This window comes from Ambystoma mexicanum, chromosome 10 (genome assembly GCF_040938575.1).
Source record: "Ambystoma mexicanum isolate Mex_15411 chromosome 10, UKY_AmexF1_1, whole genome shotgun sequence".
NCBI classification, from domain to species: Eukaryota; Metazoa; Chordata; class Amphibia; order Caudata; family Ambystomatidae; genus Ambystoma; species Ambystoma mexicanum.
In genome coordinates, this window is record NC_090932.1 from 1,311,490,534 (window position 1) to 1,311,512,178 (window position 21,645).

At 46.3% G+C, this 21,645-nt stretch overlaps 1 protein-coding gene across 4 annotated transcripts in view; it reads right to left on the reverse strand.

Moving 5' to 3' along the window:
* The window catches only part of SMTN (smoothelin), a 781,408-nt gene that overhangs the window by 436,170 nt on the left and 323,593 nt on the right, over positions 1 to 21,645 (reverse strand). For all 4 annotated transcript variants that reach the window (XM_069619347.1, XM_069619344.1, XM_069619345.1 and 1 more), the window contains exon 7: positions 3,860 to 3,962. In XM_069619347.1, coding sequence (XP_069475448.1) covers positions 3,860 to 3,962 — 103 coding nt within the window. The remainder of the gene's footprint in view (positions 1 to 3,859; positions 3,963 to 21,645) is intronic.

A 21,645-nucleotide genomic window follows, 5' to 3' on the forward strand; every position in this document is an offset into this window, starting at 1 on the left:
TAATTTCTAAGATAAAAATGACGCACCACAGACATTTCCGTGCTTGACCATACAAAGCACAAAATGTCAACTTCAGTCTTTATTTGCATCATATCCTTGAGCACATATGCCACAAAAGGTGATGGCCCAGATGGGAGAGAATAAGTTATTTGTTGGGCGTTTACTTTGAGCTCCATAAGACCCCACCATTGCAAGCATTTTATGGTAAGATCATGGCCGTAGCATTCACAGGGAGCTCAAAGATGTTCTTTGCTTTGGAATGAACTGGTTTAAAAAAATAAAAGTACCATTCCTTTGTCTTTTCTATCAAAAGTATTTTTGTAAAGTCACACGTGTCTCCACTGATTCCCAAAGAACTCAGTTATGCCTTTCAAAAGAAGTCTAGTCAGATATTCTTAAGGTTAACTTGTGACTGCTACACTACAGTCTTGACCTAGTCTGTTCCCCTGCTGTCTTTAGGAGGGTGTGCCATTAAGGATCATGAGAATTAATATCACAACGTGTTTCCATCAAGGACTGTACAAACCACAAAAGGCAGGGGGGGGGGGGTGATTCTTGAGGAGGGATCAGAGTTGGAAGTTTGACCATTTTGTCATGCCACGGACAATTATTGGTGGTTGTTGGTGCACGAAAGGTCTCCACTGTGGGTTCTAACAAACCCAGTACCATCTTTTAAAGATGAAGGAGTGGCATAGGTGGTTCCTTCAGCAGCATATTCTCAAATATGACAGCAGCCTTCCGATGGGGGTATCGATAAAAACTAGGAGAGCAGCTGCAAAGCCGAGCATCAAGACTTCAGTAAATATAGAGATTGGCGGTGCAAGCGAGTCAATATGGCATTCAGCCGGTAAATCATGGATAGTATTTACACCAATTCGATTATGAGGATGATTTTCTCAGCAGAGTTGCTGGCCATGATGTAAAACTAAGCATACATGACGTCACTAAATACTTTTGACAATACAAAATGGCAGCCACAAGCAACAACACACAGCACGTTGCACAGGAGAGAGCAACATATCCTGCTTAAAATAAATAAGGCAAGCCCCCCGATACTCTACTTTAGAGATTTACACAAAACAATTATCTGTGATAATATTGATACCGGTATCTCATTTTACTAAGAAACTCTTAACTACTCCTAGAACGCACAAAGAGTATAAGAACACAAGAGTTACTCACGCTCACTTTTCAAGTAAGCAAAATGCTTAATAAACCAGCAACTCAAACATGTTTCGCTATACAACAGGGTAACACTATATGAGAATTCCAACACAATTTCAGTGTTTTTTTGTTAATATCAATCATTGTCATGAAAGCGGTATGTATTTACACAATTGTTTCAACCCAGAAATGTAGTTGACTTAAATCAACATTAGACAAGACCTTTGGGTGCCTTTTTCAGAAAATAATTTAAAAAGAAAGATGATCATGAAATTATTAACTATCTAATCATGTTGTCTCTTCTTCCTCCCCGCTCCCTCTTCTTTTAATATCTACGACTTTGCTATTAGAGATATGGTGCAAACATTCATGCAATGAAGTTTACAAACTCTGAGGATGGAATAATTCAAACTCTTGAAATTTGTCTGTATAAACTACACAAATTGAATTAGAATCTGCCATTATTAACCTTGAAAAGGGGGCTATAGTTCGAAAAGACGCTTTGGCTATGCGTAAGTTTCAACAGGTTCAGATTTTCTGGGTACGTCTAGGCATACGCTTCTCCGACCGACCTTCCCAGGTTCAATTGGGCCCTTTTCTCTCCCCTATCACACTCTCCACCTGCGGCATCCCTCAAGGCTCTATCCTCTTGCCGTGGCTCTTCAACATCTACCATGCCACTCTGGCCCACCTGATCTCCTCCTTCTCTCCTCAATTTCAGTATTATGCAGACGACACACGGCTCACCTTCAAGCTTCCCTCTATTGCCTCCGCCTCCTCCTCCTCCTCTTCTCTCATCCATTACTGCCTGACTGCTATTCAGGCATGATGTGCTGCCAATGGTCTCTGCCTTCGTACGAGTTAGACTGAGATCCTTCTCATTGGGACCCAAGCTCCCTCCTTCCCTCTGGCCGCCCTCTATGGGTACCCTCCTCTCACCCTCTTGTGAGGCAAAAAAAACCTTGGTGTCATCTTTGACTACCCTCTCTCCTCACATAGCTGACCTTGCCAAGAAGGCCCACCATCAGCTGTACCTCCTCAGATGCATTCTCCCTTTCCTCACCTTCCCCCAGAAACTCAATGTCTCCAGAGCTCTGGTCCTCTCTTGGCTGGAATACTGCAACAGCCTCTTCGTCACTCTTCCTTTATCCTCCCTTCGCCCCCTTCAACTAATCCAGAAAAGGACTGCAAGATTTATCCTTGGCCTCAAGCACAGGGACAGCATCTCTCCAGCCCTAAATCTCTCCACTTGCTCCCAGTTGCTGTTAGGATTAGGTTCAAGACCCTCTACATCATCCACAAGGCTTTTTGGGGTCTGGAACCCTGCTACACCCAACTCTCACTCCCTAAACACCCCCCGCTAGAGCCCTTCGGTCTTCTAGCTCCAACTCTCTGCAGGACAGTCGCTTCTCTAAGCAGAGAGTGGGGGAAGCCTCCCTCTGGAATGGTTTCCCTGCCCCACTCAGGCTTGAGCTGGATCTCCTTAACTTCTGGAAGCTCCTGAAGACCCTCCTTTTCTCTTCTTCCTTCCCACTCCCCTGATAACGCCCCCGCCTGTTGCAGTGACTGGCTGCCTGGTCTCCCTCCGAGTTCTACAGGGCGCCAGGCCCCCCCGCCAGTCCACCCCCTTCCTCGCACTTAGCATGTGCACCCTCACCCCCATGCAACTTGCCCTCCCGGCCTCCCCTTAGGACTCGCCTAGCCCTGTGGCGTCTTCCCCCTCCATAACCCCCTTTCACTTGCACCCTCTTGCCCTGCACTCCCCTTCCTATCCTAACACTTTGCATTGCGCACAATGTACCCCCCCGCTCCCCATCTCCCTCACACTTCTGGTTACTGCAGTTGCACGTTCCGAATGTCACAAGGCCTAGTAGGACCAATATTGTTATCTTTCTTCCTAGTTCCCCCACCCCCTCTTTTTTGTCTTGTGGCGCCTTGAAACACCATTTGTTGTATAGGCGCCTTTCACATATCCAATACATACTATTGGTCTGTGTTTTGAATAAAATGCACCAGGGTTGGGATTGAGTGGTCCAAGTCCATTTCTTTATTATGATGCCTTAGGCCTGCGACTTAATGTTCCATTTTACTGGTTAGGCTCATGATTGACCAGATTCATGAATTCTGTATGAAATGCCACAAGGCCGAGAGTGAATGTTTGAAGCTATTGCCTTAAAGGTGGCTTCACACTTAAACAACCAAGGATTTCAAGAGTGAGTTCAAGTACCAATCAATTTAAACTAAAATACATAGTCTTTGTGTTTTAAGAAATAAGTACACAATAAATGCATCTGAAATGGATGGATATTGGATGTGATTAATCAATAAAGTACAGGACTGCGTGTTGAGAAATGAATCATTTTTATTTGTATATATTTGTGGTGGTGAAGGGCATAACCACCATATTTATTCTCACACTGAAGTCAGTTTTATTCTAAATCAAACTTACTTTTGGCACAAACAATATACTCCCTTACCCACTGAGCCAATTTTATTGGAAATAATGTTCAACTTTGTTTTAAGAAAACTGATCTAAAGCAACCCAGAGATGGAGCCATTTAGTTTTTATGAATATTAATGAAAATCTGATTGTGAAGAAATGGAAGGACTCTAGATACTGTGAAAGATACAAAGAATAATGTAAATAACTTTGACGTAACAAAATAACAAAAACAAGTTGACAATCGACACGCACCTTTGCTGTTGGTGTAATTGGACTCTTGGTTCCTACAGTTCCGTAGCTCATGGATCTGCGACCTTATCTGCAGTCTTTCTTCTTGGTCCTCTCTTTCCGGAATCTGGAAAAAAAGGAAAGCCAAAAATGCACATCATTTATTAGAACAATCAGAGAAAAACGAAAAAGACATACAAAATTATCTGAAAGGAGCGACAGCAAGAAGCAAAGACGATGAAGTTTCAAAAGCTCCCTCGATAGCCATTCCCAACAAAGTCAATGATCCCAGAGTTGCTTACTGTTGAACATATTGCTTGCCACAGGGATCTATTAGCTAGCTTCAAGGTGGCCACCTTTTTAATCATACTGTAGAAACAAAAATAGCGGTACCCGTTAACTCTGCAAACTATCGGCCAGTCGTCATCCTTCCCTACAACTATTCCTTAATATGTGGTCTTCAATCATACCATACCACTGTCTACTTGCAGGTAAACTAACTTTCCAAACTCATCCAATCTGCTTTCCACACCAGACCTTCCAGGCACTCACCCACATCTCCAAACTCCTTATTACTGCCTATCAGACCCACCTGCAATCCATCCTCCTCCGCCCCAACCTCTCAACTGATTTCAATAGAGTTGACCATCCTTTTCTCCTTCCGATTCTCACTACCTTGAGCTTCCAGGACATCTCCCTTGAGAGTACATTGCCCAATTTGGAAGGTCACCACTCCGCCCATTTCCTGGAAAAATGTCACCTCCTCCAACAGCCCCATGCCTGTGAATGTCCCCTAAGGATTTGCCCTTCACACTTTAAACCTTCTACATTTGTAACTCATTTACTCTTAGTTTATCTCACCCTATTTCCTCTGGATAGCAGAGTGATGCCTAATGCAGAATTTGTACAAGGCAGGAGTGATCTTGGATCTGTTGTCTGACCACACGCCCGGCCTACCCTCACTTCGTCTTTCCCCACCATGTCATCACTCCAGACTGACAATCTTTGAGGGTCCTCTTTGACAGTGACCTAAATGTTCAGCAGTTTTGCCATGGCATCTAGGCTCAATGTGCCAGACATCCATAAAATACACCCACATCACAACTCTGCAAAGATGGAAAACCAACAGCCTCTGTGTTCAACCCCTGCTCTCTTGTCCCTTGCCTGTCTAGACAAAGTGCTAAAATCTGCAACTTTGGCCCTCTACCACACTTCTGTTTTTGAGATGTGAGCATTTTACTCCATACCTTTAGTAGAGGATTTTTTAGGGATTAAACAGTAGCTTTCATTGACTATTTTGGTATTTCTAAATAAAAAGACATTTTAGTTTTAAAAATAGGCACTTGAGTTGTGGCAATTTTTGTGCCCTGTTATCACCATACATTGAAAGATGTTCTTTATTTCATAGGTCCTCTTGAAAAGGAGATGACATTGTAAATCTCTTCCTCTGGTCTGAATAAATCTCATTTTATGCACAGTATTCATATGGCACACATCCTACCCTGATGGGTGGAGGGCACTGCACAACAAAAGTAGGAAAAACAAATGGCCAAACTATAAAATATCTACTCAAACAAGGGACAAGAACTGATTGCAGAGAAGCAGCATTTTCAAATAGAAAAAAACCTGAAAACACTGAGTGCGTGCTTCTTAAATAAATAATAAAAAGTGGCAAGTTTATAACAGTTTTTAGATTTTACACTTTTTTGCCAGACTGTTTGCCTCTAAAGGTACGCAGTCAGATTGGTCTCTCCACAATCAATAAAAAAACTGTAAGAATAGTGTTCGCATTATGGAATAGGACTCAGATCCCTTTGTAAAACCGGGGCCACCCCAAAATCTTATCTTTTTGTGTTTATGGTACAATGATACCTTACACAATTTAATTACATTAATGAAAAAGATTAGAACAATTATTAAACAAGAAAAAACACAAATCATAATAAAACCATACATAAAATAGATTCCTTTGTTCTACTGCAAGTACATAAAATAGTGATGTTTCATCATAAATATATAAAATAGAATATAACCAAGTCCAATAAAATATTTAGAAGGAACACAGATCACAATAACCAGATGTTATTCTATTCCATGAAAACAGGAGAATAAAATAGAAGAACATGGTTCGACTTCATTCATTGGACATTTCCACATATTAGTTGTAACATTTCATCCCCTTCACTCTCAACGGATTTCAATAAAAAATAGCTATTAAGAATCTCACCAAAGCAAGTACTAAAGATAGTTGTGTTCAATTCATTGGTCTATTCCAGAGATCAGTTGTAATTATTCTGGAGATACAATTGACAAAGAACCCAAGTGTTTTTTTCTAATGGCAACTACTGCCTCACATTTAATTACAACATGGAATAGCGTTTCCGGGCAGCCTAAGGTGCACAATCTACAGGTTCTAAATTCACAAGGAATATTCCAACGTGGACCCATAACCTCTAATGTCGGCAGGCTATTTAAGCTAAATTTCATTAACTAAGCTCTATATACCTGGGATGAAAATGTCATTAAATAGAATTTGGTATCAGGCTTGGTTATGTTCCACAGGGATCCATTACTGCATAATTTCAATCGTATTAAGTCTTCGTTGTCCACAATTTCATCCCATCTAGTAATTGTTTTTTCACTACCCAATGAGAGTCATCATTGTTCAGACCAGTGATTTACATAAACCTTTTGCAACGTTTGGTGTAATTACTGGGGTATAGGTTGGTTCCATTCCTCAGCATTTTCCCCAACTCTAAGCCTAAACCAGGGCTTTCCATACTGGTCACTTTCCTATACAAAATGATGCATTTTTTAACATGTTATGACAACCACGATTGCAGCCCAAGCTCTAAACTCATGGCACTAATTGGCACCGATTTGGGCAAGCCAAGGACCTGACTCCATATAAGGCCTTTAATAATGTCAAATGCATTATTCTACTAAACAGCACTAACCCCGTTCCATATAAAACTACAAAATCTTATTTTTGAAGTGCCTCCCAAGGTTTATGGCAATTATGTCTTGGTACATTAGTTATGATGTTAAATTTCCTAAATCGTTGGCGGAGTACCCAGCACACATCCAGAATGTCGGTTTTAAATCTCAGAATCCTGTCCATAGGAGTTGTGGCATGAGAAGGGACAAAAAGAAATAGGAGTAGCCTCGGCATTCAGAATGTACATCATTACTGTCTAAACAGCATAATGGTACTGGAGGCATAGTACATGTGAGGGATTCATGACTAATTAATTATCTGCGTGTCGATCACTGCAAAACTGCAAAACTAAGCTGCAAACAGTGGCTTGGTAGTGTTGTTCCAGTAGCTTAGCTTGCCATTACTCCTTGATGGTAATATTTGTGATGCTCTCCTCCGACGCAAAGCTTGTTGGTGCTCTTCCTTTAAATAATCGTCTTCCAATTTTTGCATATATACCAGGATCAGTAATTCCAATTGTGTATGACAGAAGCTAAGCTGGATGTATTCAAGAACCTAGATCCAGAAGATAGCAGTTGCCGAGTTTCAAGAAGTGGGTGGGCTGTCACCTCTAGAAGAGGATTTTCATTAATATCCCCTAGAGAAGATTCCAAGGTACACCCCTCATCCCTATGGCTGGGGCTATCACACACATTGTGATTTGGTTGCTGTAAAACAACAGGCTTCAGGAAGGGGTTAAGAACTAGAGGCAAATCAACCCATCCTCTAGAGATTCTTCACTGTTCAATTTCCCTATGTCTCTCATCCAATAGGGCCCGAATTCTCTATTCACTCCTTAACATAACAGAGGGGAGAGAGTCCGATGGTCATGCCGAGGTAAGACCTAGTTCTTTTCATCCAACAAACCATTGCAATATTTCGCACAGTGTGAGAAACTAATGAAGGAATTCCCTTCAGAGCACGTTGTGTGCCTGGCACAACATCAGTGAGGATTCAAATTGATATAAATTAAGTTTGATATGTTGATGGGGATGATAATGTTACTTTGCTGTATTACCTCACCAACAGTGCCCTTAGCCTCGGCCACACAAATCTAATGGTCAGGGTGAAAACTAGGAGCAAACAAAGCCGCCTCCCCCCCAATTACTCACAGTAATGGATCATGCATACAGAATCGCACTGCAGCCAACATCACTAGCAGAAGCTTTGTACAACAGTCAGGGAGACAATTCCATCTGAAATCAATGTTCCCAAACAACTAACAGGCCGGAGAACACCTCAAACTATAAAACTGCAGGCTAAAGATTCAGAGGCTGGACAGACACAGTCACTGTGTGACTGCAATCCAGGGCATGAAAATAGGAACAGCAGTGAAGGAAGTGCAGGGAACTCACCAGTATGAAGACTAGCCGCATCTATCCACATCATACCCATGCACAGGGAGCCACTTCCGCCCTCTTTGCGGAATGAATGTTTTGAGAGGCAGATGAATATGTCATCTATAGCTTCTGCCCCTCCCCTGGCTCCATGTCACAAAGGTGAGAAGCATTACTCACTGAGGCAACCGTACCGCCCTTATCCCAGGCAGGTACAGCAGGAGATGGAAACAATCAGAGCTAAACATGGCAGGAGTAATAAAACAATGTTGTGTCAATACAGGTGCATGCATTAGACACGAAGCAAACATGCACTCAACATGAAAAGCACATACATTAGGTAATATATGCATTTATACATGAAGAACGTTAACATAGCATCCATAAAACAACAAATACTAGCATAAGCAATGTAAAAGTAGAATGCAACATGAATGACATAGCTTACTAACTTGGAAACGCAGCAGTAATGGGTAGCCATCTTTTCCATATTGGAAGCCACAACATGCTAGTAATTAAACAAAGGGCCTCAAGGCTTCACAAGAACTCATAATGCTGAAACCACAGAAATACAGGTCCGTGCAGAGCTCAAACAGCAGCAGACAACCACAGCCAAGGTTACTGCGAATTAAGAGAGGGGTCAGAACGTTGCAGAGAAAGCACAAGATAACAATTCCCACAACGCAATAAGGGTACTCCCAGATTAAAGTTTTATAAGAATACAACCAGCCTCTGAAAGCTAAGTGCAGGAAAGCCATAAACCAAAAGACTATGAATAACTCAAGAGTGTCCCCAGTGGCAAGAGAAAACATAACACTCTGAAGAGAGGCAGATGATCAGGTCCATTGCGCCAGCCCTTCTCCATTTTCGATGTTACAGACATGAATGGTGCATATCGCTCCTGGCAGCTACCCTCTCACCACCATTGCATCACTGATGCAAGAGACAGCCCGACAGACACTACCCAGACGATGTCACTGAGGCAATAAACCTGCAGTCTATGGAGCAACTGAACGAGCTGTAATCATGAAAAAGACAAATGATGTCACAGCTGAGGCCAACAAATGTAGGTGCATTAGACACAAAGGACATCCCACACGAAGATACAGAACACTAGGTCGCATTGCACAAAGACACAAAAAAACATGCTTGCATCCACTAGGTTAGAAAACAATCTCTTTTTTATGGTGAAACGCAAGAGGCACGAGAATACATATAAAGCTTGCTTAATGCAGAATGCAAATCAAAATGAGTGGCCATGTAAACCAAGATGGAGGACGCAGCCAAATGGGAGACATTGAGAAGCCTGAAGACTGCAGCAAGCACCATTCTTGCTGAGCCAGCAGAAAAACCAAGCCTGAACTGCTCAGACAGCAAGTGCACAGTCTGCCAAGGTTATCAGGGTATGAAAAGTTTGGATTAGCACCGGAAAAGGACAGACGGAAATGGACAGACGGTAGACAGGTCCGAAGCATGAGAGACAATCCTTGCAGAAGCAAAGAAACAAATGTTGCTGGAAGGCCAGATTCCCACCAACTCAGGCCTGACATTGAGAAGAAAGTTGCTCAAACAAGTCTCTAGAGGCCGAGGGAGGTAATGACACCCACAGTAAAAGGGCTAAAATCCTCATAAATTACTGTGAAGAATAATTCAAAATGTGGTCCCTACACACGTGACTTGCAGCTGACGGAGAATGTCTATTCATTAGAGCCAGACATGGGCAGACAGAGAACTTTGTTCCCAGCCATTTCTTTGGTACTAAAGATACAATACAGTATGAAGTTGAAAGCTAAACATTCAGACTTGCGGCCTAGGGAATCGGAAAATGGTAACCTTATTAATAAGCAGCACTTTGGGGCCATTCTCATCACCTTCAATTGTTGCTCATGCACTGGTCCAGGATGCCAAGGCTGAGAAAGCCATCCCTGACCAATCCCTCTTCACCTTCAACGTTCACCTCAACAGTGTTGCAGCCATCACTCACAGAATGCCCTCATGACATGTTTTCCTATGTATCCTTTTGCAGGTGCTCTCAGGTAGAGCTACTAGATATGGCCTGACCAATCAGAGTACTAACCCCATAAAGAATCTAACTAACAGTCATTCACCCAATCCCTTCCCACCTAGGGTTTTTGAGATATATCTTTTATTTGTGACGTCATATTCTTTGAAAAACTGTTAAGCCTGAAACGAGTTGAAAGAGAATCGGAAATCGCTGTTATAGCCAATGTTGTCACTGTTTTATCAGTGTTTTGTTGAATGAAACAGTACCATGCAATAGTGTTTTGGTCGTGGGATTCCCCTTTGCCCATCCGCTGCATATGCATAGGGGGATTCCTCCCCATTACGATAACTTGCATCAATATTAGCTAAAATCCCTAAAAACGAAGGGTGAAATAATTTCAAACACGTTCCATCACATGTCACCCATAATTGGGGAACACGGTCTATTCATTAACAACAAACACAGATAGGACACCTGCCTTACACATATCCCCAGACACGAGACGTCACACAAGGCCAAATACAAAGATCATCCTAACTCATTGTCTACCAACGAGGGATGTCGTCTTCTTTAATTGAAAGGAAAACAGTCCAAGGACCTCTCTGCCCCTACTCGATCTGGCTTGGAACAACCGTTCAGTTGTCTAAGGTTGGTTAGTATGAAGCCAACCAATGAAAATCCCCAATGTTATGCCGCCCATAACTAAGGGTGCCAGCCAATTACATAATGCAGAGAGGAGGTCTTTATTACCTTTATCACTTTAGAGGTGGTCGCAGGAGGGGCCATCAGACAAGTGTTCCCCAATTAGAAATGTAACCCCTTTAGAAAGTATATGTAATCACCACTATTATCCAATCCCCATTCCCGTAGGTTTCCGCAACTAAGTTTACAGTATGATGTCAGCTATGGCAAATGTTAAATATATAAACTATTCTTTTTTCTGTAACCGGCGAGAGCACCAAGAAGTTTATGCTTGTATGCTGCCCCTGCTTTATTTTGATAATTCGCTATTTAGCTCTTGCTTGTAGCCTAGAAGAGCCTGGTTAGCCTGACACCAACAGCTACCAGGAGCTACTTTTGGCTCCCCAGAACAACTGATGCTGAACAAACACCTATGCAAATTTAAATTGTGCTTTTGGGACAATCTTTGACTAAACATATATGACATTTAAAGCCTAAGGGGTCATAAATGATGGACAAAATGATGTTTCCATTTTATGTGAAAATCAGATTTGCAGAACGCCATCTGCTAGCTTCTTGTTCCCTTGTGGGAGCTCCTGGTCACTTGTTAATGCTGGATGCCCAGGAGATGCGTTTAGCTATGCTTTTCCAATCTTAATTTTGAGTCCTGCAGCGGACTGCCACCCCACCCTCTTGATCTGTTTTATCACAAGCCTTCAACTGCACCACCTCTTGTCCGCCATATGCTGCCTGAGCGTCGCATGTGACCACAGCAACAGCGCCACTGATGCCTGTGAAGCGGGAAATGGCAGACGAATGAACTTTGATGGAAGATTGAGCAAGGCCACTGGTACAGGAGAGAAAGTACAGCTGGAAGTTAAAGGCATCCGTCCCATCAAAGGAACACCAACCGGTTAACCTCTTCCAATATTTTGCTGCAATAGGGGATGGTGGAAGGAGCGCAAACCTTGGAGAGTACATCCCTGCAGGTCTGGAGCATGTCGATGTGCTCAAATTTTAGGGACGTAGGAGCCAGGCTGTGAAGTTGAGTGGGGATGGGTCATGGTGGAGTGCCTCGTCCTTTCTCTGGGAAAGCTGGTTGTGCACCGGCGGAAGCTTGATGGGTGGGGCCAACCAGAGAGCTAGAAGTTCCGTGAACCAGAACAGCCTCGGCCACACTGGCACCGCAAGTATCCGTCTGCACGAATGCGGTTTGGCTGTGCAGAGTACTTGAGATGAGTGGAAATAGTGAAAAGATTTATAGTTACTCACCGTAGTGACTAACGTTCTCCTAGTCCATGGTCCCCTTTCATACCTATTGCATGGACGTCCCTCGCTAGGGACAGGAGATGGAACCCATCACATGAAAAAACCTTCCCCTTTACATTTAGAGGCGCGTGGGGGTGCGGCCCTATGTGCTTCCCCTGACTCCGCCCACCGGCGCAACTCCTCAGTCCCCATTGATGCGTCGACAATGTTATCATTGCCTAATGACACCAGTATTAGTGGGTAGGATGGTGGGACGTATGGAGGAAAAGGGACTATGGACTAGGAGTATGTTAGTCACTGCGGTTAGTAACTATTAATTACTCCTACATTGGTCCCCTTGCCCCCATACTGCATGGGCGATTACAACTGAATGTAGCCCCAGGGTGACCCTCCTTAAGTGAACAAGTTCCTTATAACCGCCTGTCCGAAAGCCGCATCTGATTTAGAGCCGGCGTCTAAACAGTAGTGCTTACACAAAGCCAAAGGGGTGGCCCAGGTGGCCGCCCTGCTGATGACCTGCCACGTGACCTGCCACTGGAACGCGACGGCCGTGGCCTTGGCTCTGACAATGTGGGCGTGCATGTTAACTGGAAGTGGTTTGTTCTGCCCCTCATAGGCCGCCTAGATGGCCGAAACCATCCAACTTGCTATAGAGGCCTTGGATGCCTGATAATCGAGCCTTGACCCACCGAAGGTGACAGAGCGTCCGACTTGTGGACGCTCTTGGTTCTGTCCAGATAAAATTTCAGAGAGTATATGACATCCAGACAGTGTAAGACCCTCTGAGCATCATGCTTACGATCGGCAAAAAACATAGGTAAAACTATCTCCTCGTTTAGATGTAAAGCGGAGACTAACTAAGGTAGGAACGTGAGTGCGTTCTCAGGACCACCTTATCTTTCTGAAAAGTAGTATAGGTTTCTGATGCCACCAGAGCCTGGATCCCGCTGACTCTGCAAGCAGAGTTGAGACCACCAACAAAGCTGTTTTAATTGTGACCAATCTGATATCTGCGGACGCCATTGGTTCGAAAGGTTAGGTCGCTCAACACTAAATTGAGATCCCACACAGGGTGTGGCTTCTTGATGGGTGGGTAAAGCCTGGTGAGGCCCGCCAGATGCCGCTTAACCACTGGGTTGGAGGAGGAGACCTCCTCGGAATTCCTGTAGGCCCCTATGGCTGCCAAGTAGGTGCGCAGGTGTCTATTTGTACGCCTGAGTGAGCGAGGTGTGCAGAGAATGAGAGAACATCGTCAAATGTGCAAGTAAGGGAGTCAATCTCCTTAGAGTTCGCCCAGTGATACAACCTGGTCCATTTACTCTTGTACTGGCTCCTAGTAGCCCTGCTCCTAGCGCCCTGAATGATGTCCAGGTTAGCCTGAGACAGGCTCAGATGCTTCAGTGTGACCTGTTCAGGAACCACGCTGCGAGTGCCAATTTCTGTGGAGTGGGGTGGATGACCCTGCCCCCTGCTGCGAGAGGAGGTGAGCTAGGCCCTGCGGCACGTGAATGGGTGGCCTGTCCGAGAGGCTGAGAAGCTCCAAGAACCACAGTCCTGCCAGCCACCACAGAGCTATCAGAATGATGCAGAGGTGAAACGATTCTCTTATCGTTCAGATCACCCTATGGTTCACGGGTGTGGGGGGGAATGCATATGCTGTCATGCCATTCTACTGTATCTGGAGGGCGTTGCCCAGGGAGCCAGGGTCTTGCCCCTGCCAGGACATGAACCGCTGACAATTCCTGATTGACCACGAGGCAAAGAGGTCCACCTGAGGATGCCCCCATCTGCTGAAGACCCAGAGCAGGACATGATGGTTCAATTGCCTTTTGTAATTGTCCGCTCCCAGTCTGCTGAGCCTGTCTGCTTCCAGGTTGGATTCTCTAGGGAGGTGGATTGCAGTCAGGTAGATGTTGTTCTCCAGGCCCCATTCCCACATGCTGACCACTAGGCTGCACAGCATGGGGGCCTGGTGCCACCCTGCTTGTTGGCATAATACATGCTGGTGGAGTTGTTCGTCTGGATGAGGAGAACCTTGCCCCCAATGAGCGGAAGGAAGGCCTTGAGAGCTAGCCAGATAGCCTTCAGCTCCAGCTAGATGATATGAGATTCCCACTCCTGCAGGGACCAGACTCCATGGACACTGTGGTTGTCCAGCGTAGCCCCCAGCCTTCCAGGAAGGAATCTGTGGTAGTGACCCTAATGGGGTGCCTGCCGGAAGCGCCTGCCAGTCCGCAGATTGCAGGTCCGGGTGGGGAGATGGAGGAATGCTGACAAGCTCCACTTGAGAGAACTGCTCCCGATTACATGAAGCTGTGAAGTGCAGCTGTAGTGTCCTCATCTCGAGTCTCGTGTGGGAGACGGCAGGTAGGTCCGCTGCCATAATCCCCAGTAAATGCTGGTACGATCAGGCTGAGGTCACCTCTTGGCTGAGGAAGTGACATGCAGCCCTCTTGATGGCCTTGATCTTGTCCTCCAAGGGGAAAACTCTCTCGGAACTTGTGTCCCATATGAGGCCCAGAAAGGTCAGGCTCTGCGTAGGCTGCAGCTGAGATTTCTTGAGGTTGATGGAAAATCCCAGCTCATGGAGTGTGATCATGAGGGCGGTGGAAGTGTGGTCAACTGCCTTCTGAGAACTCGCCCTGACGAGCCAGTTGTCCAGGTACGGGTAGACGTGGTGGCCCTGGGCCCCGAGGAGGGCCGCCACTGCATTTATCAATCTGGTAAACACCCTGGGGGCTGAGTTGAGGCCGAAGGGTAGAACCTTGTACGGGAAAAGGCAGCCCATGATTCTGAACCGTAGATGGGAGCGATGATGCTGCCAAATCGGGATGTGTAGGTAAGCGTCCTTCAGAATCAGGGAGCACATCAAGTCTCCCCTGCACAGTGTCATCGCACTATGTGCTGGTGTAACCATCTTGAATTTTTGAAGAGGGAGAGTTTGAGGGTGGAGAGGTCCAACACAACTCTCAGGCCAGCCTGGTTCTTCTTTTGTATGGCGAAAATCCTGGAGTAGAAGCCCAAGCCTCGTGGGAGGTTGGGACTTCTTCCACTGCCTGGCTCTCGACAAGCTCACAAACTTCCGCCAACAGAGTTGCTGTCCCAATCTGTGGGAGTGGAGGGTAGGAGAGGGAGGGATCGGTAGACGGCACCCTGTGGAAACCACGGATTGGATCCAGGAGTCCACGAACCTCTGACACCAGAACTGTGCATGAAGGGCAAGCCTGACCCCCCTCGGAGTCATGTGGATCTGAAGGGGCGCGTCATGCCTTCTTTCCCTCTGAGGATGGTGCTGAGGAAGGGGATTGAAAGAAGCCCTTGCTCCCCCGCTTTTGTTGCTTATGCCGGTGCTGACTCAGAGAACGTTCAGGATGTCTGGACCTCCGTTCTTGGAAGCCCCGGAACTCGCTGAATGCCCGCCCCTTATTAGAGTGTTGATGCGACTGGGTGTACGTACGCCTTGGGCATGGCCTTCGTAAAGATAAAGACTTTGCAGTTTGGGAACTGTTTTTCTTTTTATCTAGCTCCTCATCTGTGGTGGAGTGAAAGAGGTTGCCACCCTTGAAACGAAGGTCTGCATTGGATTGACAAATGTGCAGTTAGGTGTTGGAATAAACTTTCTTTCCATATGCCTCCAAGATCTTCTCCTCCTTGCCTAGAAGCGCCGAGGAAAAAGTGGCCGAGGACGACTGAGGCTTGGAGTAAAGTGACGCTGCAGCAATCACCGAAGAGTGTGGTTGAGGGTGCGCCGACAGCAAGAGTGGATCCCCCTCCAATTGCCTATAATTGGCGTTGAGGCACTGATTGACAGACTGAGACAAATGGGCTTAAGCCATCCCTTTTTGGCCAAGGCGACAACGTCCTTCTGCATCAGGATCCCCGTTCTAGCCACGGGAGTGAGGACCTCAGCCAGAAGCCCTGCCTCCGGTTGTTCAACTTCGGGTTGAGGAAGCCCCAAATACTCTGGCAAACCTGCCAGCCGTTCATCGAAGGCCTTGGCTGACAACGGCGTGTCGGGGTCCTCCTCCTCATCAGTGTCCACCAGGGTGACCGGTTGGTCCGAGTGGGTGGAGGAGTGCTGGCCACCGAGGGCTGCAGTGTGGAAACTGGAGCCAGTGGCTGCTGCGGAGGCTGGTGTGGAACCACCTGAACTGTGGGAGGCAGAGGAGCCGGAATCTAAGGAGCCGGCAACGGCTGCAGGGGCAGCACTGGGGCTCTGGAGCCATAAAAGGAATGACTATAGGCGCAGGCAGACGGACCTGAGGGAGCATGTCTCTCATCACACCCCGAAGGATGGCACCCATCTAAGGAGATCTCATAAGAGTGAAGAACGTTTCAGAAAAACCTGTCCTCACAGGCCAGTGGAGTGGCAGGTGATGTTGACGGGGTAGTGAGTGGCTGCTGGGGCCGGTGCATACTCTGTCTTGCCGGTTGCGTGGTAAATCTGCCCTGTGATGCTGATGGATAAGCTGTAGGCCACATACCTGGTTGACACCAGTCCCACCTTGTAACTCGTTCTCCCACCTGCTCCGCACTACGGGGCGGTATCAGATGAGCTGCCATCTTGTCTGGTACTGCAGCCATTTTGTCGAGCTGCGTGCCACCTGCCAAAGTTGTGGTGCTTGGCTCGCTGGGTCCGGCCTCCTCCATGGACTCTTGGCGGTGGAGCATGAGACCTACCCTGAACCTCAGGACGAGACCTGGTAGGTGTGTTACCCTCGGCAGTATCGCCGGTAGTGCTGCGTGCCGGTGCCCCTCGGGCATCTGACCGGTACTAGGGGCAGCCCCTCGGGTGTACACCCGGTAAAAGAACCTTGCGGTCCCTCAGAACTGTCCACGGAAGGATCTAATGACCCCCTCGGCCTGGCAGCCGGTAGCTGAATTAGCTTCGGTACCAGTGCTGGTGCGAGAACCTGAAAGGTTCCCTCCCGCTCAGGCGTTTCCTTGGGAAGGAGTCACCCTTGTGGGGTGTGATGGAAAAAAAGCGGCCCTACCTTGGGCCTTGACTTGTGTCTGACTAAGTCCTTCAAGTCTTCTGGAGGCAACTTCTCGAAGAGCTCCCTCCACCTAGCTAACCTGTTCTTCAGAGCGTGCGGTTTAAGCGCGGTACAACCCTCCCAGCTGTGGTCAAGGCCAAGGCAGCAGAGGCAAAGAGCGTGGGGGGCCAGACGTAGGGAAGAGCCCTTCGCAGCCTGGACACCTGCTGAAGCCTGCTGGCGTCGACATGCGCCGAGAGGAGCGTGGCGCAAGAGGACCGAGTACCCGATTGATAATAAAGAAGATAGAAGACAAAAGACAGAAGAAAGTATCCGGGGAAGAGCGTGTGGTATTACAAGGCTGAAGCCAAACCCAGGAGCGCTGGTGAATTCGGCCCTTTCCCATCGACGGAGAAAAGGGACTGGGGAGTAGCGCTGGTGGGCGGAGTCAGGGGAGTGCATGCTAAATTTAACCCCTGTGCACCTCTAAATTTAAAGGGGAAGAAGGTTTTTTCTGGTGAAAAAGGTTCTGTCTCCCGTCCCTAGCGAGGGATGCCCATGCAGTATGGAGGAAAGGGGACGGGACGTAGGAGTACATATAGGAACTTTCCATTCCACAGACATGTGAATGTGTCTCAGAGGCTGGTTAGTTGCAATTGGAATTGTCCTTTGTGGCAGGCTGGTCCACATCCAGTTTTCCCTATGCTCGGAAGATGGACTTCCACTTGGCTTTAGAGAAGCTCTCATTCATGGCAGGAGCGGAGATCTCTGCTGAGAGAATCGGCCACACAGTTGTGTATGCCTGGAAGGTGAAGGTAAAATGGGGACAGAAACATTCCCTGGTCCAGAGCCCCTTTCCACAGTGCCTGTACCTTCAAGGATAGGATCTGAGATCTGGTTCCACCCTGTTTTTGGAAATAGAACATCATCTTCGTGTTGTCTGAACACAGACACCACTATTCTCAACAGATAATGCAGGAAAGACAGTAGGCCCAGAACCCCCACCCGTCGCTCATTTTAGATTAGCATGGATTCATTCTTGTTGGACAAACCCTAGAAAATGTTGTATTTGAAGTTTATGGGAACCTGTAGCCTACATGGTAACGGTAATGTTTATTTATAAAGCGCCTATGCACAGGCAGTGTTTCAAAGCGCTCAAGAAGGGAGGAACATGGGGGAAAAAACAAAAGTCACTCAGAGCCCTTGAATTTCTGAGACGATAACGGTCTGCACAGGCAGAGTAAGCGAGTATGATACATTTAACAGTTTAGATACAGCAAATAGGCCTGACGGCGATTCTGCATTTTTTTCAAGTGCACATTAAGGGGTGAAGACAAGGGAGAGCAGACAGACGATCTTCAGGCAAGGTTAACTTTGGATCGGCTCTTGCAAGTGCAGGAAGGGCAAGGGAGGGGTGAGGGTCAAAGTGCACTCAGTTGGTCGAGGCTGGGGTAAGTGCGGAGAGAAAAGCTCTCTATGTTTTATTCAAGTGCAGTGAGGGGGTGGAGTGCAGGGCCTTGAGGCAAGTCCAGAGAGGACTGGCGGGCATGCCAGGGACAGGCCAGACTCTGAGGTACACCAGGCGGCCAGTCAGCAAGCTGTAAGGAAGAGGAGGGAGAGATGGAAGAGTAGAAAGCTAGGTTAGCAGGGCAAGGGGAGGATAAGGTGGAGGAGAAGAGGAAGGTATTGAGGAGTTTCCGGAACTTAAGTAGATCAGGCTCAAGACAGAGTGGCAGGGAGGCTATTACAGAGGGAGACACCTCCTGAGGATAAGGATCTCCCTCCAAATCTCTGCTTGGAGAACTGGCTCACTCGCAGAAGGTTGAAGGTAGATGAGCGGAGGGCTCGAGAGGGACAGTATTTAGGTAGGCAGCATTGCAGGTAAGTAGGTCCCAGGCCCCAGAAAGCCTTGTGGACAATGCAGAGGGTCTTGAATTTGATCCTTGCAGCCACAGGGAGCCAGTGAAGGGATTTCAGTGCCAGAGAGATGCAGTCCCTGGGCTTGAGGCCAAGGATAACTCTCGCAATTCTGTACTGGATGAGTTGCAGAGGGCGCAGAGCAGAGGTAGGGAGGTTGAGGAAAAGGCTGTTGCAGTAGTCCAGCCTAGAGAGAACCAGGGCTCTGGAGACAGTGAGACACTGGAGGAAGGTGAGAAAAGGTAGAGGGCCTCTGAAGATGTGTTGTTTTTTAAGATGTTAGAAATATGAGAGGCGAAGGAGAGAGTGGAGTCGAAGATGACCAAGGTTTTTGGCCTCACAGGTAGGGGTGGGCGTGGGGCCAAGCGAGGCCGGCCAGAGTGAGAGTGGGAAAGCAGGAGCATGGGTCCCAATGCAAACAATCTGTTTTACTGGCATTGAGGCAGAGGTGGTTTGCAGCACACCATGACTGAATAGCGGACAGTCAGGTATGAGTGAGGAGGAGTAAACGGCTGTGGGTAGCCTGAAGGATAGTTTAGTGCCATCCGCATAACAAAGGAAATTAGAGGTGAAAGTGGCAATCACACGTGCCAAGGTAGCCATATAGACGTTGAAGAACCAAGGTGATAGCTTAGATCCCTGGGGAACGCCACAGGTTGAGAGAGTGCTAGTACAGGACTTGTTCCAAATGGGTTGAGACTTTCTGTTGCCCACAACGTTTTAACATCTCTTTGTAGAGTAGGGTGCCCCAAAGGGGTTCAAAAACTTTAAAGAGTAGGATTTGGAATGTTTGTGTTTGGACATTGACCTTCGAAGGTGATGGACATCTGCAGAAAACCCCACTCTATGCTGCCCCATCCTGATATGATTTACTACAGATACTGCCTTATGTGTAGTCATTTCCCTATAGATTCAAAAAATGGGCTCCTGGTTATGGACCTATTCTACCCAGGAGGGTTACTTTAAGACAAAAATTACAATTGAATAGGTACAAAGAAGAGTGCTCTAATGAAAACACACTGTTTCATCCCTTATTACCCTCTGCATTAACGGAGAAAAAGAAAGAAACTCACTTTTTTTGTTGTTTGGAGAAAATAATAGTTTGTTTATCTATGCAGTTGAAAAAATCAACATAGAGTGAACAGTTCTCCAAACAACATAACATCACACGGTTTAATGAAACCAACCGTACAGGCTTATAGGATATATTTACAAACACATGGGGTCACATAGTTTGACACAACAGTCGTGTAAGTAACGCAAACTCAATCAAAATACATAGTTTGTTATGGTGATTCATATACTTCAGTATAAAACAACACAATTAGACAAAGTAAGCAACAACAGAAAAAAAAAAAAAAAAGAGGTTCGTGAATTGACAATTGGTAGTGGACAGTGACAATGCACTGTTGTTCGGGGTGCGTCTACACCAAGGTGTTTCGGCCGTTTAGGTGGACCAATTATGTCCCAGCATATGTACGGCCTTCATCAGGATGAAGTGCTGCACGGGGTGGAATAGGTGCTGCAGGGGAAAGGGAAAAACTCGTCAGGGGAGTGTGTTCGAGCGTGTATCATTTAAACAAAGGAATAAATCCAATACTGTGAGGCCACAGTTTACCTGTGGATAATTATTTCCACTGGCACGAATTTCTAGTATTACGCCAGGCGTGGGAAGGATCTTAGTGTAATCCTATTAAAAAGCAAAGAAGGGCACTCAATAGTGATCTGGTGTCTTACAGATACTTAAATAACAAATGAGTTATAGGTCAACCAATCTTACCTCACTTGTGAGGATCTTGGAGTGGGATGGACTCCGATTTTAAATATGCGGTCCTCGCGCGGAAACCTGAACACATAAATGAATAAGGGGCATATTAGTGGGGGTTCCACTCAGGGAACAAAATGCCTGACCTAATGGTGGTGTGTCTACAAAGATCTTACCTTTGTGCATGAATCACGAATAGCGGGCCAGTGGAGAGCGCTGTAGAAATGTGCTGACTCATTCCGGGGCTCGAAAGGGGCCTGGCAGCATAGCGTTAGTAACGCTGATTACTAGGAGCCTTTTCTATTTATACGGCGGCCATTTTGGATCTAGTGCGTCCGAAAATGACAGATAACTCAACCATTAGGGCTCGGACTGGAAAAATACACTATTATCAGTCTTGGCCATGGTATGGCCAATCTAAAAACGTAATTTAGAATGTAAATTTGAAAAATGATATCTACGTCGGCCATGTTGGATCGAGTGGGTCCGAAAAAGACAGATAACTCCACCATTAGGGTTCGGACTGGAAAAATAAACATTTATCAGTCTCAGCCATGGTGTGGCCTGTCTAAAAAAGTAATTTAGAAGTGTAAAATTGAAAAATGGTTTCCATGGTAACCTCAGAAGCCTTGTTGAAGAACAGGGCGTATTAGTGAAACTAAAGGGAAATTAAAATAAAACACTGAAAGCGCTCCTTGTGCTTGAAATGACTGGCAGGGTAGTGACATGACGTGATGTTGACATGCTTTTAGTAATGGAAAACAAATCCACATAGTAACATAGCACAATTTGTACACATGTTCGACAAGGGACAATTTGTACACAGGTTCGAGTGGCCCAGTCAATTCAGTGTTATGCATGCCATTCGACATTGTTGGAAATC